This window comes from Triticum dicoccoides, chromosome 2B, assembly GCF_002162155.2.
Source record: "Triticum dicoccoides isolate Atlit2015 ecotype Zavitan chromosome 2B, WEW_v2.0, whole genome shotgun sequence".
NCBI classification, from domain to species: Eukaryota; Viridiplantae; Streptophyta; class Magnoliopsida; order Poales; family Poaceae; genus Triticum; species Triticum dicoccoides.
Genome location: NC_041383.1, coordinates 329,802,879 through 329,814,690, shown reverse-complemented (window position 1 = coordinate 329,814,690; position 11,812 = coordinate 329,802,879). Strand labels below are relative to the sequence as shown.

The 11,812-nt window shown below is 46.6% G+C and overlaps 1 protein-coding gene across 1 annotated transcript in view; it reads right to left on the bottom strand.

Annotated features, from left to right (window-relative positions):
- LOC119363629 (protein EARLY FLOWERING 5-like) overlaps nucleotides 1-11,290 on the bottom strand; it is a 16,603-nt gene extending 5,313 nt beyond the window's left edge. Inside the window, exons 1-7 of the mRNA XM_037629005.1 lie at nucleotides 11,060-11,290; nucleotides 9,811-9,904; nucleotides 7,100-7,185; nucleotides 605-654; nucleotides 444-513; nucleotides 279-360; nucleotides 11-189 (exon numbers count right to left, since the gene is read on the bottom strand). Coding sequence (XP_037484902.1) covers nucleotides 11-189; nucleotides 279-360; nucleotides 444-513; nucleotides 605-654; nucleotides 7,100-7,185; nucleotides 9,811-9,904; nucleotides 11,060-11,140 — 642 coding nt within the window. The 5' untranslated portion in view covers nucleotides 11,141-11,290. The remainder of the gene's footprint in view (nucleotides 1-10; nucleotides 190-278; nucleotides 361-443; nucleotides 514-604; nucleotides 655-7,099; nucleotides 7,186-9,810; nucleotides 9,905-11,059) is intronic.
- Nucleotides 11,291-11,812: the final 522 nt, after the last annotated feature.

Genomic DNA, 11,812 nt, shown 5'->3' with positions numbered 1-11,812 from the left:
TAGGTGGGGGTGGGGGCGGTGGTGGGGGTAAAGGTAAAGAAGGGACAGATAGATCTGAAGGTTCTGAAGAGGCTGGCAGTGGAGGGGGCGGTGGAGGAGGGGGCATGGTGGAAGGACCTGCTTCTTCAGATTCTGTCATGGAAGATGAAGCCCCAGCACCAACTGAGGAAGGCAGTGGAATCCTTGGTCCTGTTGTCAATCAAGAAACAAAAGTGAGCAAGAACGTTCCAGCAAACTGTAAAAAAATATTAAGAAAATATCCTACAAGTTATGCTGACCTATCGATGATTTGTACATAGGAGGTTTGCCAGGTGGTGGTGCCCCAGATGGGTTCAAGGTTGGGTGATAGTAAACAGAATCCTGCAGTACAAACCTAGTTAGTATCTGTTCTGAACATGCTGTAACATATATCAACGGCGTCCGAAGAACTGTAAATACCATACCTCAGGCATAGGGTTTTTAGCTCTGTCGTCTTCATCTGCTGCAGGCCGTCTCTTTGGTGGTCCAAGATGGCTGGTTGGAAATGAAATACAAATTTAATAAACAAAAACAATTGCATGTAAATTTAATGAAATAAACGTATAACAAATGAAAAAATTCTCACCTGAACATAACTGGTTGCTCACCCTTTTCTTTCATCTTTTCTTCATATTCCTGGCATAGATATGAAAAGGCAATGAGGTACCATGCGCCCAAAAAAACTAGTTATAGCATATCCCGTCAAGAAGTTGTACAGAAATTAGAAGATTAATACAAAGTCCAAATAGGTTTACCAAGTACCAACACATTAAAAATCACTCATACTGTGCCATAATGTGAGGGGTATATAACTCATGAATAAGATAATAACAGTCTTCAGTTAGATTGCATAACAGTGTCGATACAGATGATTCTGTAAAAGGAATGATCCCTTTTAGTTCTAACTTTCCCCTGTTATCAAAACCAAATGTTCCTTGTGAACACATCAGAATACACTATCATAGTTCACTAACAGCATGGGACATTTAACAGAAATCCTCCAAATATCATGTTCCTGAATCTTGATGAAATCATAACAGTTTTCTTTTCCTTTCTTCTTAACTCATTGGGCGGCCACTTGCATTTGCTCTTAAAAAGAGTTCCAGATAAACTTTAAAAATACTAACAAAAGATCGGGGAAAAGGAAAAAATAATATGGAACCATAGATAGCAAACAAAACCTAATGTGCTGCCCAAAATGGTCCCTAGCCTGTTGTGTGCGTGGAGTTGGAGGTAGAAATTGGGATCTGATCGGAGGGAATAGCAAGGTTCGCCCTTAGGCACACGTAGAGGCTCGTCCCTTGCCGTGACACTGGAGACTCTGAACTCTGTTCGGGGCAATTTTCTCTGTTTCTTGATTGATAACCCTAATACAAACTATCCTCCCTCTATATAGATCAGAGAGGTCACATAACCTGGAAAGCAAACCAAGTCTTAACCGTTGGGAAAGTAAAGAGAACTTCCTAATATAGATATATTTCCTAGTGATAAACCTGGACTCCTTTTGCTGCCCAGGATTAGTCATGTGCCTGCCTAAGGCCCAACTGCTTGTATTGTGGTTTCAGACTGTGCTGCAGGTTTGGGCCTGCGACTATAGTGCTGCCCCCAATACCTCTCCGTAACACTTCCGCACGCCTGGAGAAACAGCTCATCCTCGAGCTGGAAATCTGGATAGCGATGCTTGAAGTCTTCCAGGGGCAGCCATGAAGTAGTTGTCGAGTCAGCGCCCTGCCACAGCACCAATACTTCAAGGACTACCTTGAACAGACGTGAGAAAACTACAGCGGCCGGAGTTGGAACCACTCTGCCACGGTATTCTGAGCTTGGAGAAGGCGATCACTTATGTCAGCAAGGAACTCATCACGGTCTGAGAGGGCATGGTCCACAGCTGCTACTTTTGCGAGGCCTGGGTCATAAGACTTGAGCATAGGGGGCGGACGCCCTATACACCACCTCAAACGGAGTAGCATTCAGGGCGGACTGAAAAGATGAGTTGCAGCAGAACTCAGCCCAAGGAAGCCAGCGAAGGCACGGTTTAGGACTATCGCCCACTAACATCGCAAGTACATGCCAATGATGCGGTTTACCACTTCTGTTTGTCTGTCAATTTGGGGGTGAAATGCAGAACACAGTTGTAGTTTGACACCAGCGAGACGGAAAAGTTCGGTCCAAACATTGCTGGTAAATACTGGGTCAAGGTCGCTGACAATGGACATCAGAAATCCATGTAGACGGACTATGTTATCGAAGAAGAGCTTGGCGACAGAGCTAGCTGAGTATGGATGTCCCAAAGCAGTGAAGTGGCTATATTTCGAGAAACGGTCGACAACAGTCAAGATGAATGACTTACCACCCACACCTACCTTCGGCAGACCCTCCACAAGTCCATGGAAATGTGTCTCGAAACATGCTGAGGGACCGGAAGGGGTTGGACAGGCCACCAGGATGAAGATGCTCAGCCTAGTTGCTCTGGCACACGACACAACACCACACAAACTCCACCGCTGGCATGTGAGGGATGTAAAAATTGGGCATCTGCAAGATTGCAGGGAGGCAAAGTGAGGTCGGGGTGACGTAGAACCGTCCTTTATGGAGAATGAGGCCGTCGGTGACGCTCCAAGGCCCTGCAACCATCCCTGCTTCAATGGAGTCACATAGCGCTGTGAGGTCTGCACTAGTATCAATTTCCTGACGCAAGTCATCAAAAAGTTGAAACTGAGGACACAAGAGAGCAAAGACAGCCCCTAGCTCCTCCTCGTGTTGCCTGGAGAGAGCATCTGCGACTGTAATTTGACAGCCATATCCCAGCAGCTTCCTTACCCATTGATGTCGTGGAATGGTGGCGAGGCGCAAGAGAGCAAAAACAGCCCCTAGCTCCTCCTCGTGGCACCTGGAGAGAGCATCTGCCATTGTAATTTGATGGCCTGGTCAATACTCCACATATCCCAGCAGCTTGCTTACCCATAGATGTCGTGGAATGGTGGAGAGGCGCTGTTCAAGCAAGTACTTCGGGCTATTGTGGTCCGTTCTTATTTTGAAGCTCCGGCCCCACAAGTACGGCTTCCAATGTCAACAGCTTTCATCAGTCCAATCAGCTCACGCTCATAAACTGCTAGCTTGGCATGGCATGGTGCCACCGCCCTGCTGAAGAAAGTAGGGGTCTGCCCTACGGTGCAGCACGGCTCCAAAGCCCGTGCCAGATGCATCATAGTCCACCAAGAACAGAGAGTCAAAGTCCGGTAGCTGCAAGGCAGGTGCTGCTGCGAGGGCTTGCTTGAGCATGCAAAAGGCTGTGTCGGCCTCCGAGGACCACACAAAGCCTTCTTTGTTGACGAGTTTGGTGAGTGGAGCTGAGAGCACGCCGTAGTCCTGGATGAACTTGCTATAAAACAAGCAAGCCCACCCACGAAGGGTGCGGACACTTCGTGGTTCTGGTCATGCCTCCGCCGCTTTCGCCTTGGCCGGGTCCATGGCGACGCCGTCTGCTGAGATGATATGGCATAGGCCACCTTGCTCTCATCAAAGAAGCACTTGAGAAATAGCTGATGCTGCTAGAGGAGAAGCAAGACAGCAAAGAACAGCATTCATCAAAGCTTGGAAAGTGCTGGTGCGTTAGTGGGGGGCGCAAAAGGCATCAGCAAGAACTCGTCATGGCCGTGATGCGTGCGGAAGGCGGTCATGCGGACCTGATGATACCCACTGCGGAGATCAAGCTTAGTGAAGAAACAAGCGCCATTGAGCTCATCCAGGAGCTCATCGACAACCAGAATCCGATTTTTATCCTTGACCGTACCATCAATAAGTTGGCGGTAGTCCACCCAAAACCGCCATGTGCCATCCTGTTTCTTGACAAGAATCATCGGGGAAGAAAATTCAGAGCTACTTTCCCAGATGATACCTTGCTGGAGCATATCCTCAGTTCCTCACATTGGCATTCGATCTCATCCTTCTGGAGCCGAGGGTAACGGTATGGGCGAACTGCAATAGGGGATGTTCCTGGCAGGAGCCGAATGCAGTGGTCGCACATGTGCACCGGTGGTAAGCCACACGGCTTATCAAATAGTGCCTTGAACCCTTCCAGAAGTATGGTCGTGTGGTCATCGGTGGCACATGCATGGACCTGCAGTGGCCCTCCGAACATGTTGATGTCGTGCCAAATGACCTGGTGATCTTTCTTCAGAACGACATGATCGAGTACTCAAAGTCCCAAAGTATGGGCCCAGTGTGTGCAATCATTGGACGCCAGGTACCAAGTCAAAACCATCCAAGGGAATGGCATGACAGTCATTGACAAACAACTCACCAAGGACATCCAGCAAGAGGCCCGGCATGCTTCGGCACTCGAAACCTTGTCCGCGGGAGCCGAATGCGGTGGTCGTACATGCTCACCGGTGGTAAGCCACACGGCTTATCAAATAGTGCCTTGAACCCTTCCAGAAGTACGGCCATGTGGTCGTCGGTGGCACATGCATGGACCTGCAGTGGCCCTCCGAACATGTTGGTGTCGTGCCAAATGACCTGGTGATCTTTCTTCCAGAACGACATGATCGAGTGCTCAAAGTCCCAAAGTATGGCCCCATGTGCGCAATCATTGGACGCCAAGAGGCTGTTTGGATTGCGCCAGGGTTCGCCTCGCCAACCGCGGGCGCGCCAATTTATTGGCGGCCGATTCCGCCGCCCGCGTCTCGCCAACAAATTGGCGCTGGATTGAACTAGCGCGGCAGGGCAGGCCAGGGCGCACCAATTATTTGGAAGCGATCCAAACACGTTCGCTATGCATGGTCAACGCCAATATTTTGGACGGGCATTTCAGGGCGTCGATCCAAACAGCCCCCAAGTACCATCTCAAAATCATCCAAGGGAATGGCATGACAGTCATTGACAAACAGCTTGCCAAGAACATCTAGCAAGAGGCCGCCATGCATCCGGCGCTCGAAACCTTGTTCCCATTAGCCATTGTTACTTGGACCCTGGGCGCTATTCAAGGCAAATCCCCATGCGGCTGGCTGCCTCCTCGGCTAGAAAATTGTGTGTGGATCCTGAGTCGACTAGACCCCTGAGACGGCCTCTCGCAACTTGGGCGTATAGCTGCATGGCCTTGCCGGTGCATATAACCATAAGTGCACGCTCCAAGATGGTAGGATGCTGCCAGGGCAAACACTTTCTCAGTTGTGTCAGCATCAACATCGTCGTTGTCTTCCCCATCAGGCACCTCGACCCAAAAGAGTTGGGCACCGGTGGACACGGACGTACTTCTCATCACAGTTAAAGTACAACCCTTTAGCGCGCCGGTCGGCCATCTATGTTGGGGTGAGTTTCTTGAATTGCCTAGCAGGTGAGCATGTCCGCCTGCGACAGCAGCAGGCTGTTTGGTGGGGCAACAGGCACCATCACTGTTGACTTGGTTGGTTTGGAAGACAACGTCATGCCTAGGTGGTGTGGATGTGTCCTCTGAAAAACAACGCTAATGCTAAGCTCATGGCAACCTCAAGGTTCAATGGGTACTGCAAGTCCACATTAGTACGGATGGGCGGAGCCCAGCAATGAACAACTCAACCTGTTGCCCCTCCGAGAGACTCTCGCACCTAAAGTCAAGAGTCCATTCTCGTTGTGTCAAGCTTGTGACTTGCATTGTATCATGTTGGTAACTAGGAGTTGTCTTAGTTAGATCTCGGGGGCTAGATCACTTCCCGATGAACAAGTCAGAATTGCCTCAACAAAAATGGATGGAATTGGACCGAAAAAAGGCATTCAGCTTTGTTATCAATTAGGTGTCAATGGGAACATCAAGATGAATGAGTTAACTATAAGTATCAGATATCTCCGCCAGCTCCCGTCTTACCTTTTTAGAGTACTCAAAATTATACTATAACGCTTGATTTTTTTTTCTAATCAGAATTAGCAGCTTTGTAGGTATCCATCTTGCAAATCGAGATACCGAGGCCACCTGTACCTGTAGGGTAGAGGGGGATAGAAGAGTGGGCATGTGGGCTTCTATTTGATTTGGAAAAGGGGCTGATATAGAGTTAAGGAACAGATGTGGGCGCTCGTCCACCAAGCGCTTTTTTGTCCAGAATTGCTTTTTGTAGTCATGAGCCTGTTTGTTTCAAGTGTTTAATTTCCACTAGTCGACCAGTCCTGATCGTCGGCCCAAAACTAAGATTCAGGTATTTGACAAACTTTGGCCATGGTGATTCGCCAGGCATCATCTCCAGCCGACTCTACCATAGTGCAGTATCATCGGTTAGGAGGCCATCCACACCTCTTCCTTGTCCTTAGTCTGGTGGCCCGTGAAGAATCGCTCGACATGGTTCAACCAAGGCAACAAGTCGCCCTCACTGTTATAGGTAGGGAATTCCAGCCTGTGGAACTTTGGAGCAGCACGCCATTCCTCCCGGTAGGCGAACGGTGCAGCCAGTGCAGCAGCAGCAGTAATTGTGTTGCCAATCTCATCTTCATCTTTGTTGTGTGCCTTGCTGGATTCTCCCCTTCTCCAGAAGGTTGATGGATACCCTAGCAGCCGCTAGTTGATGTTGCGTGCATAGAGTTGGAGGTGGGAACAGGGATCTGACCAAAGGGAATAGTGAGGTTCACCTTAGGCGCACGTAGGGGCTCGTCCCCTGCCATGACGCTGGAGGCTCTGAACTCTCAGTTTGGGGCAATTTTTCTCTGTTTATTTATTGATAATCCTAATGCAAACTATCCTCCCTTTATATAGATCAGAGAGACCACGTAACTTGGAAAACAAACCAAATCTGAACTGTTTGGAAAGTAAAGACAACTTCCTAATAGAGATATTTCCTAGGGATAAACTTGGGACCTCTTGGCTGCCAAGGATTAGCCATGTGCCTGCCTAAGGCCCAACTGTTTGTATTGTGGTTAGGGACTGTGCTGCAGGTTTGGGCCTGCGGCTATAGTGCTGCCCCCAATACTTCTCCGTAACATGGTGAGAGAAAATTGAAGGAACAGTTAAAATCTTGTATGTTTGATGGACTAAAAAGATATTAAAATTGCAGTAATGGTAGTGAAAACATTCGAGACTTCCAAAAGAAAGTCCAACGCATCTGCAGAATCAGAATACCTTCCTTTTCTTCACAACAAGATTATAAGTATCCTCAAGCTGTCTTTTCTTATGTTTCCTAGCCTTATCCAGAGCACCATCGGCCTCTGCATCAACGAAATAGTAATTAATCACTCAGAAATACAGGCTTGCCAAAATAATTAACATACATTTCCTCCTCGCAAACAAATAAATTCAAACAGACAACAACGCTTTTATAAGCAAGCAAATCTTCTATATCTAATTAGCTGCCCCACTACTAGATTTCTCTGCACGTGCATGCTTCCACATCACCTCAATTGTTGATAACCGTTAGATTGAAGTTGTGTGACATCTGCAAGTCATGCATGTACCCGGAATTTACTTTTCTGCGTTAATCTATGCATGCAAACCATGCCACCTCATCAAGTCATGCATTTCTTTTTTTCCTGGAGGAATCAAGTCTACGCATGTCAGTCCCAAGTAAAACTTCTTGCGTTAATTTTTGAGTGGTTATGGACAGTATGACTTGATAAGGAAAAATATGCATGTCAGCACATTGTGATTGACATACTTCACATTTGAACTTAATTAATATGTTTTCATGTAGCACTTACAGTTTCCCAGTAGTATTAGAAGCTTTCTGCATATTTACCATAAAAATATATAGATATAGATATATATATATATACTTGCCCTTGGCCCCCAGGAAATACAAGTTGCATTTTCCTAACACATGGTATTAGAGCCTAGGTAATTTTTTCGCCCCCACAACTTGTGCCTCTGATCCAATCTCGCGCCACCGCCATCCTGTTCTCGACTAGCCGTCGCTGCCTCCCCTCTCTCCCCACGCATGATTCCTCAACCGCTGTTGGCGGTCCTTCACATGCTGATCCGCGCCGTCCACTGTTGTCGGGTCATCCGCCGCCGCTAACCATGAACCTGTTTTCAGCTGGTCAGCTTACTGACACTAGTTGTCGTGCCATTCTTGGTTGACTCTTGTTTTGTTCAAGATCAGTGCATGCATGCTCTGGTCGGGGCTGGCCCTCGCCGTCGTGACCCTCAAGGACTTTGGAAGGTAGCTAGTTCCTTCCGCTGCCACCACCGTCACCAATCTCTCTACTTCCGTCGCCTCAGCTACCGGCTCCTTTCAGTAGTGGCGTCATCATCTGGGTCTTTGTGACTCTCGTACGTCGTCTTTAGTTCGTTGAGGTCTTCTACGGTCTATCTAGATGTCTCTTTCGAGTGTCAAGGTTGTAGACTTAGTAAACATATTTGGTTACCTTATCATCATACTAGTCAGTCAGTATCTAAGCGTCCGTTTGATCTACTTCATTCAAATTTATGGGGTCCAACTTCCTTCGCTTCGAAACGAGATCATCGATACTATAATGTGTTGATTCCTTGATGTGCAGGGTAATCTTGCCCAGTTCTCTTGTCCAGGTGCTCACGCTCATAATGGTGTGGCTAATCTTGCCCAATTCTCTTGTCCAGGTGCTCACGCTATTGGGTTCCTATCAATCGTCGGATGCACATTCCTCGGGACGTGACTTTTGATGAGTCTCGTCCCTTCTGCATGCGTCCCTCGACCTTTTCCGTGGAGGATATCTCTTTCCTCAATTTTTTCTGACATAGTTGTCACTCTTGTTGATCCCTTGTCCACCATCCCACTGCCCCTGCTCATCCGACTATTGCATATCCGACGCCGCCAGCTCCTATGGTTTCCACACCTCACTTGTCACATGATTCTGCACTTTCATCCCCGGTGGCTTCCCCGCCTCCATCACCTGAGTCTATCCCAGTGGTTCCTCCTCGTATTCTTCCCTCTTCTCCTCACTATTATACGCATCGTCCACGTGTTGTGGATGAATCTACTGATGAGCCATCTACTTTTGGTGTGCCATCTTCCCCGTCTTATAGCCTACTTATGGCTTTCGTGCTCGTCCTCACCTCGCCATTGACCGCTATGGTTTTTCTAGCAGTGTTGATCTTGAGCTGGCCTCTTATCGTGATGTAGATCATCCTGAATGGCAGCATGCGAGGTAGAGGAGATTGCCGCACTTGAGCGCACCGGAACGCGGGATCTTGTTTACCTTCCTCCGTGTGTTTGTCCCATCAATTGTAAGTGGGTCTACAAGATTAAGACTCGCTCTGATGGTTCTCTTGAGCGCTACAAAGCTCGTCTTATGGCACGAGGCTTTCAGCAGGAGCGTGGCCATGATTACAATGAGACATTGCTCCTATGGCCCATGTGACCGTTGTTCGCACAGTTCTTCATATGGCATTTGTTCGTCACTTGTCTATGTCTCAGCTTGATGTCAAGAATATCTTTCTTAACGATGAGTTGCGTGAGGAGGTTTACATGCAGCCACCACCTAGGTATTATGTTCCTGATAGCATAGCCTGGCATCTTCGTCGCTCTCTCTATGGCCGTCCCTTGTGCCTAGTTTGAGTACTTCGCCTTCGTGGTGACTGTGGTTTGCTTTTCAGCAAGTGGTCATGATCCTGCGCTTTTTTATCATATTTCCGCTCATGGTCGGACTCTTCTTCTATATGTCAGATGACATGATCATCACAAGCGACGATTCAAGACACATAAAACTGAGAATGTTAGGCCTCTTACAAACAAAGCTGGTAGGGCAAGTAAATAATCATCTGATTCTGCATAAAAGATAGGTTTTTGAAATGGTCTGTTTCTAAGACATTGACCTAAAGGTCTGAATTAGCCTCGAAATACAATGCAATATACTTACTCATCTTTTCCAACTTCTCAATCTGATCCTTTATAGCATCTGGGTCTTTTTTCAAAATACCAACCTCCCGTACCTTCTTTCTTTCTTTTTTGTTCTGCGGAGCAAAGAAAATGATAAAGTTTGAGAGAAATAAAGATGGATTAAACTACTTGGTAACAGATTAAACGAATTACAAGTGTAAAAAATCTTTAACATCAGTCTGATATGAAACTGGGGTTAAAAAGACAAAACTACCCACAAACTAATAAGTGGACATAACGTAGTGTGTAACACTCTGTAATGACCACTATTGCCGCCTTACAGTGTTGGTGCATCTGTATCAGGATACATGACGAGGGATACATTTCCAGGTCAAAATGATGTGCGCCAAAAAAAAAGTGACATCTGAAGATGCAAGAATACAGCACAGAACAATTGCAGCAACTGGCTTTGGTTACTTTGACAAACTAGATTGCTCCTGAAGTGCCCCATCAGATAAAAATACCATAGAAAACTGGAGTGGCATAACAAAGAAGTATAACTAAGCTGCTAGGCGATAGCATTGCTATTAACCTTTGTTGGGTGGCAAGTGGCATAGCAAAAAAGTACATCCAACTGAGCAACAAAATCAAGCTACCACCCTATTCTACCAGAGATTGCCTAAATCCAGCCAAAACAACAGACAACCAGGCAATTTTACATCACAAAGCAGAACAAGCTGCAGCTTTCGGTCAAGACTGTTCACAATTAAAATTACGGGTATGCTGCCCAATTATGACTATCCATTCCACGTGGCATAGTGGTACAAGTGTATGATTGGTCTATCTGCTGCATACAAGCTCTTCAAGCGAAATACCTCGTATCTTAGTGATGTCAAATGTAAATATGCTTGTTACATGCAAGAATGCCACAATGCATTATCCAATTGAACCAAAACAACGACTAGTTTACTACTCTCTCCGACACATAATATAGGAGCGTTTTTTACACTACACTAATGTAAAAAACGCTCTTATATTATGGGACAGGGGGAGTACGTGATAGCATCTCAATCGACCGTAATGAGCACAAGAGGATCTCATGTTAAAACGATCAGAAAGCTACGAAGTCATTGCTGAATTTCCACCTTCATATAGCCCTAACCCGCCCCACGAAACAACAAATCTAACGAATCGAACTAGTATCGCTATCGCAGCGTACGAGGCTTGTTCAGATAACCCCCCACAAGAGCGCAAGCCGTAGGGCAGAAACCCTAGGGTTGGAGACTCACCCGCTTAAGCTCCTTCCTGCGCTGCTCCTTGCGGAAGGCGTCGGTGGGATTCATGACTTTCCCTCCCTTAGTCGTCTTCATCTTTCCCCCTTCCTCTCGCGCCTCCGGCGACGGAGCGACCGAGGTACACCGGCGGCGGGAGATTTAGCCAAGAGAAGAGAGGGGGGACGTCGCGGCGAACCTCGTCGCGATGGGGTTCGGGTCGGCGTACCTTCTTTCGCTTTCTTTAAAAAAAAAAAAATTTACTTGTTTCTTTTCTTTGTAAGGGCTGCTAGGGAGGGAAAATCCTATATGCCGCTCGCTGCGTCAAACTGCTGGGGCTTCGCACAGGGCGAGCGACCGAGCAGCGACCCAACAGGCCAGCCCGTTTAACCGTTCCAACGCTCCCGGTTTTGGGAACCTCTAGAAGGTTCCCAGCTGGTTTTTTCTGGTTTTGAGAACCTTCTAGAAGGTTCCCGAAACGGTTTTTTATTTTCCTTTCCTTTTCTATTTCTGTTTCATTTCTCTTTTCTTTTTTTCTTTTTTTCTTTTTTGTTTTTCAAGTTTATTTTACTTTTCAAAAAATGTTCGCATTTTTGGGGAAATGTTCATGCTTTTAAAAAAGTTCAAAATTTGCAAAAAAAATCGTGTTTTCAAATTTTGTTTGAATTTTCAATTTTTTGTTTCTAATTTCAAAAAATGTTCTCGTGGTCTATTTATTTAAATTTTTTTATAAATGTTTGTGTTTAAAAAATATTCAGGAATTTTCAGAAA